Source organism: Salmo salar, chromosome ssa14, assembly GCF_905237065.1.
Source record: "Salmo salar chromosome ssa14, Ssal_v3.1, whole genome shotgun sequence".
Lineage (NCBI taxonomy): Eukaryota > Metazoa > Chordata > Actinopteri > Salmoniformes > Salmonidae > Salmo > Salmo salar.
Window position 1 is genome coordinate 5,143,862 of NC_059455.1, and position 16,994 is coordinate 5,160,855.

Sequence of the window (16,994 nt, forward strand, 5' to 3'; positions counted from 1 at the left end):
GTGTTGTAGTCAGATGAGACAAAAATGGAGCTCTTTGGCATCAACTCAACTCACCGTGTTTGGAGGAGGAGGAATGCTGCCTATGACCCCATGAACACCATCTCCACCGTCAAACATGGAGGTGGAAACATTATGCTTTGGGGGTGTTTTTCTGCTAAGGGGACAGGACAACTTCACCGCATCAAAGGGACGATGGACGGGGCCATGTACCGTCAAATCTTGGGTGAGAACCTCCTTCCCTCAGCCAGGCTCATTGAAAATGGGTCGTGGATGGGTATTCCAGCATGACAATGACCCAAAACACACGGCCAAGGCAACAAAGGAGTGGCTCAAGAAGAAGCACATTAAGGTCCTGGAGTGGCCTAGCCAGTCTCCAGACCTTAATCCCATAGAAAATCTGTGTAAGGAGCTGAAGGTTCGAGTTGCCTCTGCAAAGAGGAGTGGGACAAAATCCCTCCTGAGATGTGTGCAAACCTGGTGGCCAACTACAAGAAACGTCTGACCTCTGATTGCCAACAAGGGTTTTGCCACCAAGTACTAAGTCATGTTTTGCAGAGGGGGTCAAATACTTATTTCCCTCATTAAAATGCTAATCATTTTATAACATTTTTGACATGTGTTTTTCTGGATTTTTGTGTTGTTATTCTGTCTCTCACTGTTCAAATAAACCTACCATTAAAATTATAGACTGATTTTATTTATTTGTCAGTGGGCAAATGTACAAAATCAGCAGGGGATCAAATACTTTTTTCCCTCACTGTATAAAAGCAACATAACATTAATAAGAAGGGGCTAGAAGCGTTTTATATGGCGAGCTACCGAGTGGCTAATTATTCCTGTTGCCGCAGAAATGGCTGGGACAATGCTGGGGGAAAGGCCAAAAAACTATACAGACAATCACTTCATCAAACGACACTGTTTCACGACGCATCAGTGACATGACAGGAGATGTTTTGAAACAATTACTGCTTCGCATACAAGCCAGTGAATTCTATGCGTTACAGGTGGATGAGTCAACAGACATGGCGGTCCTTGCACAGTTCCTGGTATATGTCCGTTACGTTCATGGGGGGTCAATTAAGGAAGACATCCTCTTCTGGAAACCAGGACAACAGGAGAGGATATTTTTAAAGTACTGGACAGCTTTGTGACGTCAAATGGACTTTGGTCAAGATGTGTTGGTGTCTGTACTGATGGCGCAAAAGCCATGATAGGGAGACATAGTGGAGTGGTAACGCGCGTGCAAGCAGTTTCTCCCGACACCACTTGGGTACACTACAGCATCCACTGAGAGGCTCTTGCTGCCAAAGGAATGCCGGACAGCTTGAAATACATTTTGGACACTACAGTGAAAACGGGTAACTTCGTTAAAACAAGGCACCTGAACTCTCGTGTATTTTCTGCACTATGCAATGATATGGGCAGTGACCAGGTAACGTTTTTACAACATACAGAAGTGCGCTGGTTATCAAGGGGAACACGTTTTTTTTAATTGAGAGAAAAGCTTAAAGTTTACTGACCATCATTTTCACTTGTCTGACCGCTTGCATGATGACGAGTTTCTCACACAACTGTCCTATCTGGGTGATGTTTTTTCTTGCCTGAATGATCTGACTCTAGGTTTACAGAGACTCTCCGCAACTATGTGCTGGACAAAATTGAGGCTATGATTAAGAAGTTGGAGCTCTTAGCTGTCTGCATTAACAAGGACAACACACAGGTCTTTCTGCCATTGTATGATTTTCTTTTGTGTGCAAATGAACTCAAGCTTACGGACAATGTTAAATGTGATATAGCAAAGCACCTGAGTGAGTTGGGTGCGCAATTACGCAGGTACTTTCCCATAACGGATAACACAAAGAACTGGATTCGTTATCCCTTTCATGCCCTGCCTCCAGTCCACTTACCGATATCTGAACAAGAGAGCCTCATTGAAATTGCAGCAAGCGGTTCTGTGAAAATTTTATCGGAATGTACTGCCAGATATGGCTGCGCTCAGAGTATCCTGCTTTGGCAAATCTCGCTGTTAAAACACTGATGCCCTTTGCAACCACGTACTTGTATGATAGTGGATTCTTGGCCCTCACTAGCATGAAAATGAAATACAGGCACAGACTGTGGAAAATTATTTAAGACTGAGAGACTCCAATACAACCCAACATTGCAGAGGTATGTGCATCCTTTCAAGCACAACCTTCTCATTCACAATTTTCGATGAAAAAAATAAGGTTTTATGTAAGATGACTAAATAAAGAGCAAAATTATTATTATTTGTGCCCTGGTCCTATAAGAGCTCTTTGTCACAGCCTGGCTCGTGGGAAGTGACAAACTTCTTATGTTTAATAAATGTATCGTATAGTGTGTGTGGCAGGCTTACAATGATGGCAAAACAACATTTCAGAGTGCGCTGACCCTGCTGCTAGGGGGTACGCAGCTGGAGGTTGAATGTTTGAAGGGGTACGGAACTATAAAAAGTTTGGGAACTACTGATCTATGCAGCACTCCAACAATCAGGCCTTTATGGTAGAGTGGCCAGATAGAAGCCGCTCCTCAGTAAAAGGCACATGACAGCCTCCTTGGAGTTTGCCAAACGGCACCTAAAGGACTCTCAGGCCATGAGAAACAAGATTCTCTGGTCTGATGAAACCAAAATGTAACTCATGGCCTGAATGCCAAGTGTCACGTCTGGAGGAAACCAGGCCAATACCAATACAGTGAAGCATGTTGGTGGCAGCATCATGCTCTGGGGATGTTTTTCAGCGGCAGGGACTGGGAGACTAGTCAGGATCGAGAGAAAGATGAACGGAGCAAAGTACAGGAAGATCCTTGATGAAAACCTGCGCAGGACCTCAGACTGGGGCGAAGGTTCACTTTCCAACAGGACAACAACCCTAAGCACACAGCCAAGACAAAGGAGTGGCTTCGGAACAAGTCTCTGAACGTCCTTGAGTGGCCCAGCCAGAGCCTGAACTAGAACCCGGTCGAACATCTTTGGAGAGACCTGAAAATAGACTTTGTGATCCTCAATGATTTTACTCATGTGCTTGTATGGCTTTTAAGTTTAATGTGTGCTTGTTTTTTTTTTTAAATGGTTTAATTGGGCCTCTCTAGTGGCACCACAGTCTAAGGCTCTGCATCGCAGTGCTTGAGGCATCACCACAAACCCAGTTTTGATCTCGGGCTGTGTCACAACCGGCCGTAACCGGGAGTCCCATAGGGCGGCGCACAATTGGCCCAGAGTCATTTGGGGAGGGTTTGGCCCCGGGGGGCTTTACTTGGCTCATTGTGCTCTAGCAACTCCTTGTGGCGGGCCAGGCGCCTGCAGGCTGGCTTCCGGGTTAAGCAGGCGGTGTTAAGGACCGCGGTTTGGTGGGTCATGACTCGACCTTCACCTCTTCCGAGCCCATTGGGGAGTTGCAGCGACGAGACAAGATCATAATTGAAATTGGATTATTAAAAAATATATATATATATATAATCATAATTTATGGTTGAATTAATAAACTAAACTAGCCAAGAAGACTCGAGGCTGTAATCACTGCCAAAGGTGCTTCAAAGTACTGAGTAAAGGGTCTGAATACTTGTGTAAATGTGATCCTTTTTATTTTTATTTTTTTTGTTAAAAAAAAGTGCTTTTTCATTATGGGGTATTGTTTGTAGATTGGGGGGAAAACATTTTAGTCCATTTTATTTATATATTTGCAAACAAATCTAAAAACCTGTTTTTGCTTTGTCATTATGGGGTATTGTTGCCATAAAAGGGTTTGAATACTTATTGACTCAAGACATTTCAGCATTTCCTTTTTTAGGATTGTTTTACAAATTAATTAAAAACATAATTCCACTTTTGATATTATGGGGTATTGTGTGTAGGCCAGTGAAAACATGTCAATTGATTCCATTTAGAATTCCGGCTCTAACGCAAGACAATGTGGAAGTCCCGGGGGTGTGAATACTTTTCTGAAGGCACTGTAGGTCTGGAAAGGGCCTAAAATGGCCACTTTCATCATGATTTCATAGAAGAAAAAAATTGACAAAAATGTTAAAAGCATGTGTAACATCCTTCCTCCCAATGAAGTTTCTATGTGAGAATTGCCAGAACAATCTGAGATGCCAAAAATATTTTCTGCTCCCGCTGGTGTGTAATCGTCCTCTAGGATTTTTCAATAGACTTCAATAACTGTTGTTGTGATGTATACTGTCTCGGTGAATTAAGATGTTGTTATTTTTTTTAATGTAGCCTACAACTTCTCGCTCTGGTCTAAGTAGACCACAATGCCAGAGGGGAGTGATTGGGGACACTGCCATGCCAACTGAGTTCTTTACAATCTCCACAAACGAATGAGTACACAGTTATGTCAGTTGGTGGACTGTTCATCTGCTGTTGAGTAGAACCTAAGTAAACCATTCAGGCAGTACCAAAGATTTAATTTACCTGGTTATTTAAACAGACAATATTACGAAAGGCTGTGTCACCATTTTTTATCCACCAGGTACATCAACACTCATGGAGGCTCTGGCGGCCAATGGGACGGCTAGCCTGCAGAGTGCAGTGGCAGGAGTCACTGCAGTCTCCGGGGTGGCGGGGAAACGGCGCTTCGAGGAGCAGCGCTCAGTCTTCGACAAGCGCCTTCGGTTCAGTGTCCGGCAGACTGAGAGTGCCTACCGCTACAGGGACCTTGTTGTCAAGAAGCAGGATGGCTTCACCCACATCCTGCTCTCCACCAAGTCCTCGGAGAACAACTCACTGAACCCCGATGTGAGTCATATGCCTGTTTTGTCTTTGCCCTAACAAAACAATTGTTATACTGCATGACAATTGGCGTGACAGGCCAAAAATAGTAGTACTTCATCGTTTAATTATGCCAACTTTTCCAAACAGTTGGTAGTCAAATATAAATGTAAGCAAAATATCTGAAACAAGTCAAATACTGGTCCTATAAAAATATTGGGTTGGTTTCCTGGATTAAGCCTAGTACTGTACTAAAATGTATTTCCAATGTTAACTCTCCATCTAAAGTGCTTCTTAATCTAAGATTAGGCTTCATCTGTGTCTAGGTAACTGGCCCATAATAATTGTCTCCCTCTCATGGCTGCCTCAGGTGATGAAGGAGATGCAGAGTGCCATGGCCACGGCGGCGGCAGACGACAGCAAGCTGGTCCTGCTGAGCGCCGTGGGTAGCAGCTTCTGCTTCGGCCTGGACTTCATCTACTTCATTAGACGGCTCACTGACGACCGCAAGAAAGAGAGCATCAAGATGGCTGAGACCATTAGGTAGGCCAGAAGGGTGGACTTTTGGTTTCTATTTTGTATGTGGATTGTTTTCAGAGAGAAAAAACTAATGTTGAAAACAAAAAAACTAATGTCAGAAAGAAGGCTCACCTTGGCTCTTACTCGATTGTCCAAAAATGTGTCCTCTCTTCTTGTCCCTCTTACATCATCTGCACTGATTGGAGAAAACAAAATGGTGGTCAGTTATTTCAGATCAGTGCAAGTGACAAATTTGTAGACAATTGTCTCGAATCATCGGTTATTTTGAACAGGTGGAACAAATGAGTAGAACGTTAGCTGTGTGTTGTAGTGGCAGTCTTTGTAATGAAAAACATAAGAAGGCACTGTGATGCCGAAAGAAATTACTGGGAGTTTATACAGTTGAAGTCGGAAGTTTACATACACTTAGGTTGGAGTCATTAAAACTAGTTTTTCAACCACTCCACAAATTTCTTGTAAACAAACTATAGTTTTGGCAAGTCGGTTAGGACTACTTTGTGCATGACACAAGTCATTTTTCCAACAATTGTTTACAGACAGATTATTTCACTTATAATTCACTGTATCACAATTCCAGTGTGTGAGAAGTTTACATGCACTAAGTTGACTGTTTTTAAACAGCTTAGCGAATTCCAGAAAATTACATCATGGCTTTAGAAGCTTCTGATAGGCTAACAGACATCATTTGAGTCAATTGGAGGTGTATCTGTGGGTGTATTTCAAGGCCTACCTTCAAACTCAGTGCCTCGTTGCTTGACAAAATGGGAAAATCAAAAGAAATCAGCCAAAAATTGTAGACCTTCACAAGTCTGGTTCATCCTTGGGAGCAATTTCCAAATGCCTGAAGGTACCACGCTCATCTGTACAAACAATAGTACGCAAGTATAAACACCATGGGACCACGCAGCCGTCATACCGCTCAGGAAGGAGACGCGTTGTCTCCTAGTGATGAACGTACTTTGGTACGAAAAGTGAAAATTAATCCCAGAACAACAGCAAAGAACCTTGTGAAGATGCTGGAGGAAACGGGTACAAAAGTATCTATATCCACTGTAAAACGAGTCCTATATCGACATAACCTGAAAGGCCGCCCAGCAAGGAAGAAGCCACTGCTCCAAAACCGACATAAAAAAGACAGACTACAGTTTGCAACTGCACATGGGGACAAAGATCGTACTTTTTGGAGAAATGTCCTCTGGTCTGATGAAACAAAAATAGAACTGTTTGGCCATAATGACCATCGTCATGTTTGGAGGAAAAAGGGGGAGGCTTGCAAGCCGAAGAACACCATCCCAACCGTGAAGTACGGGGGTGGCAGCATCATGTTGTGGGGTTGCTTTGCTGCAGGAGGGACTGGTGCACTTCACAAAATAGATGGCATCATGAGGTAGGAAAATTATGTGGATATATTGAAGCAACATCTCAAGACATCAGTCAGGAAGTTAAAGCTTGGTCGCAAATGGGTCTTCCAAATGGACAATGACCCCAAGCATACTTCCAAAGTTATGGCAAAATGGCTTAAGGACAACAAAGTCAAGGTATTGGAGTGGCCATCACAAAGCCCTGACCTCAATCCTATAGAAAATTTGTGGGCAGAACTGAAAAAGCGTGTGCGAGAAAGGAGGCCTACAAACCTGACCCAGTTACACCAGCTCTGTCAGGAGGTATGGGCCAAAATTCACCCAACTTATTGTGGGAAGCATGTGGAAGGCTACCTGACACGTTTGACCCAAGCTAAACAATTTAATGGCAATGCTACCAAATACTAATTGAGTGTATGTAAACTTCTGACCCACTGGGAATGTGATGAAAGAAATAAAAGCTGAATAAATCATTCTCTCTCCTTTTATTCTGACATTTCACATTCTTAAAAGAAAGTGGTGAACCTAACTGACCTAAGACAGGGAATTTTTACTAGGATTAAATGTATTTGGCTAAGGTGTATGTAAACTTCCGACTTCAACTGTATATGGAGTGTGCGCCTCTTTATTTTTATTTAGTTTATAGTCTTTGTAAGAATGATGCCACAGAAGACGGTGATGCAGACAGTCTGTCATCCCCATCCTCAGGACATTCGTGAACACGTTCATCCAATTCAAGAAGCCCATCATCGTAGCCGTGAACGGACCGGCAGTGGGCCTCGGAGCCTCTATCCTCCCGCTGTGTGACGTTGTCTGGGCCAACGAGAAATCCTGGTTTCAGACGCCCTATACCACCTACGGACAGACACCCGACGCTTGCGCCTCCCTCACCTTCCCTCGCATCATGGGCGTGGCCTCGGTGAGTTCATACGGCATTGTCTGAAAATCCTCCTCCGAGGGGGAGTAGTCCAGCACAGCAATACAGATGTAGTGTGGGGAACTGGTTAAGTGTATCACTCACTGGGCTGGTTTTCCTGCGACGGGGAATATCCTGTCCAATACAAAAAATAAGAATGGAGTGGGACAGCCCCACTCCTTTTTAAATGTTTTTTTTATTAAAAAAAGACTTAACTACTATTAATACTATTCCAGTCCTTTTGCCTGCTTAACCTCACCCCCTCCTCTCCCCAACTCTTGTCTTCTCTCTCCCTCCCCCTCTTCTCCCAGGCCAATGAGATGTTGCTGAGTGGGCGGAAGCTGACAGCCCAGGAGGCCTGCGCTAAAGGCCTCGTGTCCCAAGTGCTGTGGCCCGGGACTTTCACTCAGGAGGTGATGGTTCGCATTAGGGAGCTAGTCTCTTGTAATTCAGTTGTAAGTCATCCTTTTCATTTGATTTTGAATTGTTTTTATATTTTGTGGCGTCTCTTTTCCACACAGTACGACCCTGCCCCTCTCCCTCACTTTGGTCTTTTGTTCTCTCGCTTTTTTATGTCTCATCAAAAACATTTTCCCACCGACACTCATTTACAGTGCCTTCGGAAAGTATTCAGACCCCACATTGTTACGTTAGTTTTATTCTAAAATGGATTAAAAAAATATAATTTCCCCTGCAACCTACAAACAATACCCCATAATGAAAAGCATTTGAATGTTTTTTTTTGCAAATGAATAACATTTTTTTTTAAATGATCACATTTCCATACGTATTCAGACCCTTTACTCAGTACTTTGTTGAAGCACCTTTGTCAGCGATTACAGCCTCAAGCCTTCTTGGGTATGATGCTACAGCTTGGCCACCTGTATTGGGGGAGTTTCTCCCATTTTTCTCTGCAGATTCTCTCAAGCTCTGTCAGGTTGGATGGGGATCGTTGCCGCACAGCTATTTTCAGGTCTCTCAAGAGATGTTAGATCGGGTTCAAGTTCGGGCTCTGGCTGGGCCACTCAAGGACATTCAGAGACTTGTCCCGAAGCCACTCCTGCGTTGTCTTGACTGTGTGCTTAGGGTGTTTGTCCTGTTGGAAGGCGAACCTTCGCCCCAGTCTGAGGACCTGAGCAGGATTTCATCAAGGATCTCTGTACTTTGCTCCATTCATGTCCCTGCCGCTGAAAAACATCCCCACAGCATGATGCTGCCACCACCATGCTTCACAGTTGGGATGGTGCCAGGTTTCCTCCAGACGTGACGCTTGGCAATCAGACCAAAAAGTTCAATCTTGGTTTCATCAGACCAGAGAATCTAGTTTCTCATGGTCAGAGTCTTTAGGTGCCTTTTGGTAAACTGTCATGTGTCTTTTACTGAGGAGTGGTTTCCGTCTTGCCACTCTACCATAAAGGCCTGATTGGTGGAGTGCTGCAGAGATGGTTGTCCTTCTGGAAGGTTCTCCCATCTCCAAAGAGGAACTCTGGAGCTCTGTCAGTGACCATCAGGTTCTTGGTCAACTCCCTGACCAAGGCCCTTCTCTCCCAATTGCTCAGTTTGGCTGTGCGGCCAGCTCTAGAACAAGCCTTGGTGGTTCCAAACTTCTTCCATTTAAGAATGTGTTCTTGGGGACCTTCAATGCTGCAGACATTTTTTTGTGTCCTTCCCCAGATCTGTGCCTTGACAACAATCCTGTCTCGAAGGACAATTCCTTTGACCTCATGGCTTGGTTTTTGCTCTGACATGCACTGTCAACTGTGGGACCTTATATATAGATAGGTGTCTTTCTAAATCATCTCCAATCAAATGAATTGGCCACAGGTGGACTCCAATTAAGTACTCGGGACATCAAGGATGATCAAAGGAAGTTGGATACACCTGAGCTCATTTTAGAGTCTAATAGCAAAGGGTTTGAATACTTATGTAATTAAGGTATTTCTGCATTTTGTTTATATACATTTTCAAAAATTTCTAAACTTATTTTCGCTTTGTCATTATGGGGTATTTTGTGTGTGTGTAGATTGAGGATATTTTTTATTTAATACATTTTAGAATAAGGCTGTAACGTAAGAAGGGGTCTGAATACTTTCCAAATGCACTACACACACATGCACTCCTAGCCGTAGTGTCCGCTTGAATTGTTATATTTTTAATGTCTCCCGGGATACCAGTATCACAATATTTTTTTCCGTGGCAAAAAAAATCAACACAAAGCAGTCCAAACTCTTTGGTCCTTTTTAAAAACCTTCCGTATGTAAAATATTGTGTGCAATAACTTGGAAAATAAATAAATGTGACTGGATGACAACATAATGATTTGTTTCCAACATTAGGGCTGTTTTCCTAAAGAAGTTAAATATGCTTTGTGTTTTGTTTCCTTGCCACGATACGAATGAGTATCGCGATACTGGTATCGTCCTGGCCCTAACCAAGAGTGTGTTTTTAAGTTAATATAATGCTTTTAGCAATACATTGAATTGAGATCATTTCACAGTATCTGGATGTTGTGGAATTTCTCCTGAATCTTTTCATTGTTGACAAAAAAGGGGATCTCATGTCATGTCCCAGAGTTAAATGTTAAACAAATCTATGCCAATATCCATAAGTCATATTCCTTTCCTTTGGCTTTTTTTTTTTGGCGGGTGGGGGGGACTCTGTTTGCTGCACTGTAGGTCCTGCGGGAGTCCAAAGCACTGGTGCGAAACGCAAACCGGGCCGCCCTGGAGCAGGCCAATGAACGTGAGTGCGAGGCGCTGAAGAGAGTGTGGGGCTCTTCGCAGGGGGTCGACTCCATCCTCAAATACCTGCAGAAGAAGATTGATGAGTTTTAAGGAAAGCACGTGTTACCCCTCTACCCCCTCCAGTCCCAAGGAACCAGGAAAACATGGCACTAGCAGTGCATGGCGTTCAATCTGCAGCCTCTCAATATCCCACCATCCCTCTTGCATGTATGAGAGTACAGTGCATTTGGAAAGTATTCAGACCCCTTGACCTTTTCCACGTTTTTGTTGCATTACAACCTTATTCTAAAATATATAGATTTTTTTTTATCCTCAATCTACAAACAATACCCCATAATGACAAAGCAAAAACTAGTTTAGAAATTTTTGCACATTTATTACAAATAAACAACTGAAATATCACATTTACATAAGTATTCAGACCCTTTACTCAGTACTTTGTTGAAGCACGTTTGGCAGCGATTACAGCCTTCAGTCTTCTCTGGAGCAAGTTTTCATTGAGGATCTCTCTGTACTTTGCTCTGTTCATATTTCCCTCAATCCTGACTGATCTCCCAGGCCCTGCCGCGGAAAAACATCCCCACAGCATGATGCTGCCACCACCATGCTTCACCGTAGGGATGGTGCCAGGTTTCCTCCAGATGTGATGCTTGGCATTCAGGCCAAAGTGTTCAATCTTGGTTTCATCAGACCAGAGAATCTTGTTTCTCATGGTCTGAGAGTCTAGGTGCATTTTAGCAAACTCCAAGCAGGCTGTCATGTGCCTTTTACTGAGGAGTGGTTTCTGTCTGGCCACTCTACCATAAAGGCCTGATTGGTGGAGTACTGCAGAGATGGATGTCCATCTGGAAGGTTCTCCCAGCTTCACAGAGGAACTGTGGAGCTCTATCTGTGACCATTGTGTTCTTGGTCACCTCCCTGACCAAGGCCCTTCTCTCCTGATTGCTCAGGTTGGCCGGGCGGCCAGCTCTAGGAAGAGTATTGGTGGTTCCAAACTTCTTCCATTTAAGAATGATGGCGGCCACTGTGTTCTTGGGGACCTTCAATGGGCTCCCGAGTGGTGCAGCGGTCTAAGGCACTGCTTCTCTGAGCTAGAGGCGTCACTACAGACCCTGGTTCGATTCCAGGCTGTATCACAACCGGCTGTGATTGGGAGTCCCATAGGGCAGCGCACAATTGGCCCAGCATCGTCCAGGTTTGGCCGGGGTAGCCAGTCATTGTAAATAAGAATTTATTCTTAACTGACTTGCCTAGTTAAATAAAAAATGCTGCAGAAATGTTTTGGTACCCTTCCCCAGATCTGTGCCTAGACACAATCCTGTCTCTGAGCTCTACGGACAATTCCTTCGGCCTCATGGCTTGGCTTTTGCTCTGACATACACTGTCAACTGTAGGACCTCAAATCATGTCCAATCGAGTGAATTTGCAACCGGTGGACTCCAAGTTGTAGAAACATCTCAAGGATTATCGATGGGAACAGGATGGACCTGAGCTCAATTTTGAGTCTCATAGCAAAGGGTCTGAATACTTATGTAAATAATATCGGATTTTTATTTTCAATAAATGTACAAATATTTCTAAACCTGTTTTTGCTTCGTCATTATGGGGTATTGTGTATGGATTGCTGAGGAAAACATTTTATTTAATCCATTTTTAGAATAAGCCTGTAACAAAATGTCAAGGGGTCTGAATACTTTCAGAAGGAACTGTATGTAATGAATTGTATGTGTGAGTGCACACATTGAAGGGGGCCAGCTAAAAATAACATTTGTAGATGTTCCTGCTAGACATTTAAATCCCGCCTTCCTAGCATCCTGATAACCTTGTGTTGACACTTTACCCATTAACCCTGACTTCTGAAATACAATATCCCATGCTGCATTACAGGTTCAACTAAATTGAAGGGATTGGAGGAGGAGAAGACATTGATGAATACACAATGTGTCTTACATAGCAGGGTGTCTGTCCTACTCGGCTCGGGATTGATTTGGGTTGGATGTTCTATCAACATGGATCAGCATTTATTTATGACGTAACGAAAACCCAAGCGACTTCCATTGTGGAGCTTTGCACTAAGATGTGATGCTCTGAACTCTTAACTGTGTTGGAACTAACTCTTGGGAAAACAGTGCAGCCCAGTGGATTGGCAGCTTATTGGATTCTCTACATTAACTTTTTTCTTTAGACTCCTGTAAGACTTTCCATACAAAACGGGACTTATTGCTATTAAGTTGAATAGCACCTAGGATTCAATCAAAGGCCCGTTGTTGATAAGATAAGCATAGAGCACTTTACTTTTGAAGGTAATTTACGCTTGAGTTGCGCTCTGTAGCCTCCACCATGAATGCGATCTTCGAATGTCAGGGAAGTTGCCTTTAAAAGACTTTGTCAACAGTGTAGTGCCTTAACAACGCGCCTTTAATTGAATCCGGTCCAAAGTCTGTCTCAGACCAACTTTTAAAAAGCTCTTGACTGTATTTAGGTTTGTCTAACTGATATAGTCTCTGTAGATATTTCACCCAGGTAGTCTTTTTATTTGTTATCTTATTTGGCTTTGGGGACGGTATGTGCTACCAAACAGTTTCTATGATAAATTATTTTTGTTTTAAGTTAAGACTTATTAGAATATTATAATTAAATATTCTGCAACTTTTCAATTATTCCTTCCATGAAACATGCCCGCAAGGGAGAGACAATTACAAGATTGTAATGCAATATTTCTATGTAGTTGTGATGAGGCTAGGCTACACATTAAGGCTCTAGCTAAGTTCCACAGCAGTGCCTTGTCCTTTACTTCTTTTTCCATGACTTCACAAATTGTGGGTTCTGATCATCAGTGAGAATAGCCTGTAATGTTATTGCAGTGAAATCGGGCCAATGCAGTGTGATGTGATAGTTTATGAAAACTATCCAAAAAAGGAACACATGCCAAGACATGTTTAATAAATACATCAGGGAAAACATGTCATTTTTCTCAGTACCATGAATATAGTACCATAAATACATCAGGCACATGCTTACCCTGATGTATTTGTTAAACATGTCTTGGCATGTGCCTTCTGGAAAGTTAATATTCATGGTACTGATTTTAAAATAGTGGAAAATGTAATTATTTATATTGTCTGAAAGTATATGAAGTATTTAAATATTTAAAGTGAAGCTGGTTTGGACACAGTAGTTTGTTTTTTAGTCATTCCTCATGGTTTGTATCGCTGTTATTTTTTTTAAATGTGAAGTATCTTCTTGGGTCAGTCTACTCATCACTTTCGGCTCTAGTCTATTACAACACTGTCTTTTCACTATTCACGTCAGAATTCAGTTTTGGCCTTCATACATACTGTGCATTCCGAAAGTATTCAGATCTTTGACTTTTTCCAAAAATTTTACATTACAGCCTTATTCTAAAATGTATTAAATAGTCCCCCCCAATCTACACACTACCCCATAATGAAAAAGCAAAAACAGGTTTAGAATTTCTTAATTTATTACAAATAAAAATAATTCACATTTACATAAGTATTCAGACTCGTTCCATTTGTTGAAGCACCTTTGGCAGCGTTTACAGCCTCGAGTCTTCTTGGGTATGACGCTACAAGCTTGGCACACCTGTATTTGGGGAGTTTCTCCCATTTTTCTCTGCAGATCCTCAAGCTCTGTCAGGTTAGATGGGGAGTGTCGATGCACAGCCATTTTCAGGCCTCTCTCTAGAGATGGGTTCAAGTCCGGGCCACTCAAGGACATTGAGACTTATCCTGAAGCCACTCCTGCGTTGTCTTGGCTGTGTGCTTAAGGTGTTTGTCCTGTTGGAAGGTGAACCTGCTGAGCAATCAGGGGAGAAGGGCCTTGGACAGGGAGGTGATCAAGAACCTGATGGTCACTGACGGCTCCAGAGTTCGTTCCTCTGGAGGTGGGAGGATCTTCCAGAACGACAACCATCTCAGCAGCACTCCACCAATAAGGCCTTTATGGTAGAGTGGCCCGACGGAAGCCACTCCTCAGTAAAAGGCACGACAGCCCACTTGGTGTTTTGCAAAAAGGCACCTAAAGGACTCTGACCATGATAAATATCAGATTCTCTGGTCTGATGAAACCAAGAAACCAAGCGTCACGTCTGGAGGAAACCTGGCACCATCCCTACGGTGAAGCATAGTGGTGGCAGCATCATGCTGTGGGGATGTTTTTCAGCTCTAGGAAGAGTCTTGGTGGTTCCAAACTCCTTCCATTTAAGAATGATCGAGGCCACTGTGTTCTTGTGGACCTTCAATGCTGCAGACATTTTTTGGTACCCTTCCACTGATCTGTGACTTGACACAATCCTGTCTCTGGCCTCTACGGACCATTCCTTTGACCTCATGGCTTGGTTTTTGCTCTGACATGCACTGTCAACTGTGGGACCTTATATAGACAGGTGTGTGCCTTTCCAAATCATGTCCAATCAATTGAATTTACCACAGGTGGACTCCAATCAAGTTGTAGAAACATCTCAAGGATGATCAATGGAAACAGGATGCACCTGTGCTCAATTTCGAGTCTCGTAGAAAAGGGTCTGAATATTTGTCCTTTACTCCTTTTAATACATTTGCAAACATTTCTAAAAAACAGTTTTTGCTTTGTCTCATTATGGGGTATTGTGTGTAGATTGATGAAAAACAATATTTCATCAATTTGAGAATAAGGCTGTAAAGTAACAAAATGTGGAAAAAGTCAAGGGGTCTGAATACTTTCCGAATGCACTGTTGAGGTATCAAATTGTTAACATCACTGCACATTTAATTCACGCTACAGATTTAAGGGCTGGATAACATTTAAAGATACTTGTTTTTTGCATTTTTGCCTTTGACCTATACCCTCTCCAGGAAATGGATGCAATCTGCCCCCAAATATTGTGCCTGATAAGCATGTCATAGCTCCTTGTTTTATCTTTACATGTTTCATTAAACATTTGTATCACTGAAGGCTGATTTTTAGCAATATTAGCAGCCATTTAACACTTGGACCAGAGTAGCTTAGTTACTGTAATGTATACATAAGATCACCCATACTGCACCTCCGCAACCCAATGTTTCAAGCATTTTTCTTGTTGACAAAAAGTGCAAGAGATTATATAAATAATGTGTCTTATGTTAACACAGCATGATGCCAAGAGGCTTGTCTAGTCACACAGAATTCACTCATTCTGTTGAAAGATTCCAAGAAGCATTGTTGAAATTGACCCTATTTTGGTACAGCAGCAAAATATTTTACTAAATCTGAATTGTATAACCCTCACCCGTGCAATTTTTTTCAGGCTGAAGAACTACAGTATGTACTGTGTGAACTGCCTTTAGACTGAAATCCTGGTACAGTATTTTTGCATACGGTACATGGGACCTATTTTGTTGAACAGTAAGTAGAATATTTACTATCTGTAAAGTTTTTTTCAAATGTGTTTTTATATAGATGCTGAAATCTATACTCGCTATTAAAATAAACTGTTAGAACTTGTTAATCCTTTTTATTGTGTGTTAGTCGGAGTTGGGGTCAATCCGTTTCAATTCAGTCCTTTCAGGACATATCTACCATAAACATAACAAGCAATTCTCCACTCCTTAATTTCATCTCTTAATTTACTCTAGTGTTGGTGTCTGCAGTGGTCTTGTTTCCTAAAATGTATATTATACTATGAGTACTTCAGTGGGACTCAATTGTTTTACTCAAGATGAGAGGGAAAAAAGATTATGCAAATAAGTCTTTAAATAAAAAAATAAACTCCATTTTGGGAACTGTTTTGTACAATACCTTTTCCAAACGTATAAAATGAATCTGAAAAACAATGAACTAAAAAAAGTCATCATGGGAGCCTTTGCCCATGTGCAGCAGGTTTTTGAAGAGGATGACATTATAAAAGTTCTTGCCTCCCTTCTGGAACCTGTGTTCTGTGTCTATAGGAAACGAGACTGTCCCTGAAGCTGTGCGCAGTCAGAGACAGCCAGCATGTGAATTTGGGCTCGTCAAAGTACTGCCAAAGTTTAAGAAGACCAGAGTAAATAAGTATATATTTAAGACTTGATTTTTTTAAAGTGAATTTCCAAACACTGAACAAAACCAAAGGAGAGCAATTTTTGGTGCAATACAGTTGACAAGCTTAATTCAGAGGCCACAAATGTTATCAAGTCGTAGACTGCTGTCCCTAGACTGCGGCTTTGCAGGTTCGAACTCTGTAGGACGCTGTCAATGATGACCTGGGAATTTGCTAAATGCCTTCACTAAATCAGATAATTAAGATGGTGTTTTAGGAGTCAACTGTATAAATCTGCACTCTCATTGTACTATCTGTACTGTTCTCCCTTTTGGACAACTTTTTTGTCTCACCAATATTGAATTACAAATACTGCCTTTTTGTTTGACCAATACATTCAGATATGTTGCAGAAGGTGAACTTACCTCAGTTCCTTCAGTATGTCTTCTAGCAGCAGGGCTTGGCTCACTGGTGTTTGGGGCTCTGGACAGACATATGTCGAAAGGTAGCTAGCTGGCTGCTGTATTGTGACTGTAAACCATGAACAACAATAAACATCACCACCAGCTTTCTGCATGTGGGTGCTATGAGAGAAACATTAAACAAGGGAGAAGTTACTGACACCAAGACAGATTTTCCTCTCTCATACAAGTACCCAGAGCCATATTTAGATAATCATTATAACTATAGGGTTCTGCACGTA

General features: G+C 42.3%; 1 protein-coding gene across 3 annotated transcripts in view; it reads left to right on the forward strand.

The window, feature by feature from the left end:
• LOC106568662 (chromodomain Y-like protein) overlaps positions 1–13,540 on the forward strand; it is a 33,044-nt gene extending 19,504 nt beyond the window's left edge. Inside the window, exons 3-7 of one of the 3 annotated variants that reach the window (XM_014139172.2) lie at positions 4,494–4,759; positions 5,103–5,275; positions 7,342–7,552; positions 7,861–8,004; positions 12,181–13,540. In XM_014139172.2, coding sequence (XP_013994647.1) covers positions 4,494–4,759; positions 5,103–5,275; positions 7,342–7,552; positions 7,861–8,004; positions 12,181–12,195 — 809 coding nt within the window. In that variant the 3' untranslated portion in view covers positions 12,196–13,540. Of the gene's footprint in view, positions 1–4,240; positions 4,760–5,102; positions 5,276–7,341; positions 7,553–7,860; positions 8,005–10,224; positions 10,657–12,180 lie in introns of those variants that run through there. The other 2 variants (XM_014139171.2, XM_045693808.1) reach the window with 2 other exon arrangements.
• Positions 13,541–16,994: the final 3,454 nt, after the last annotated feature.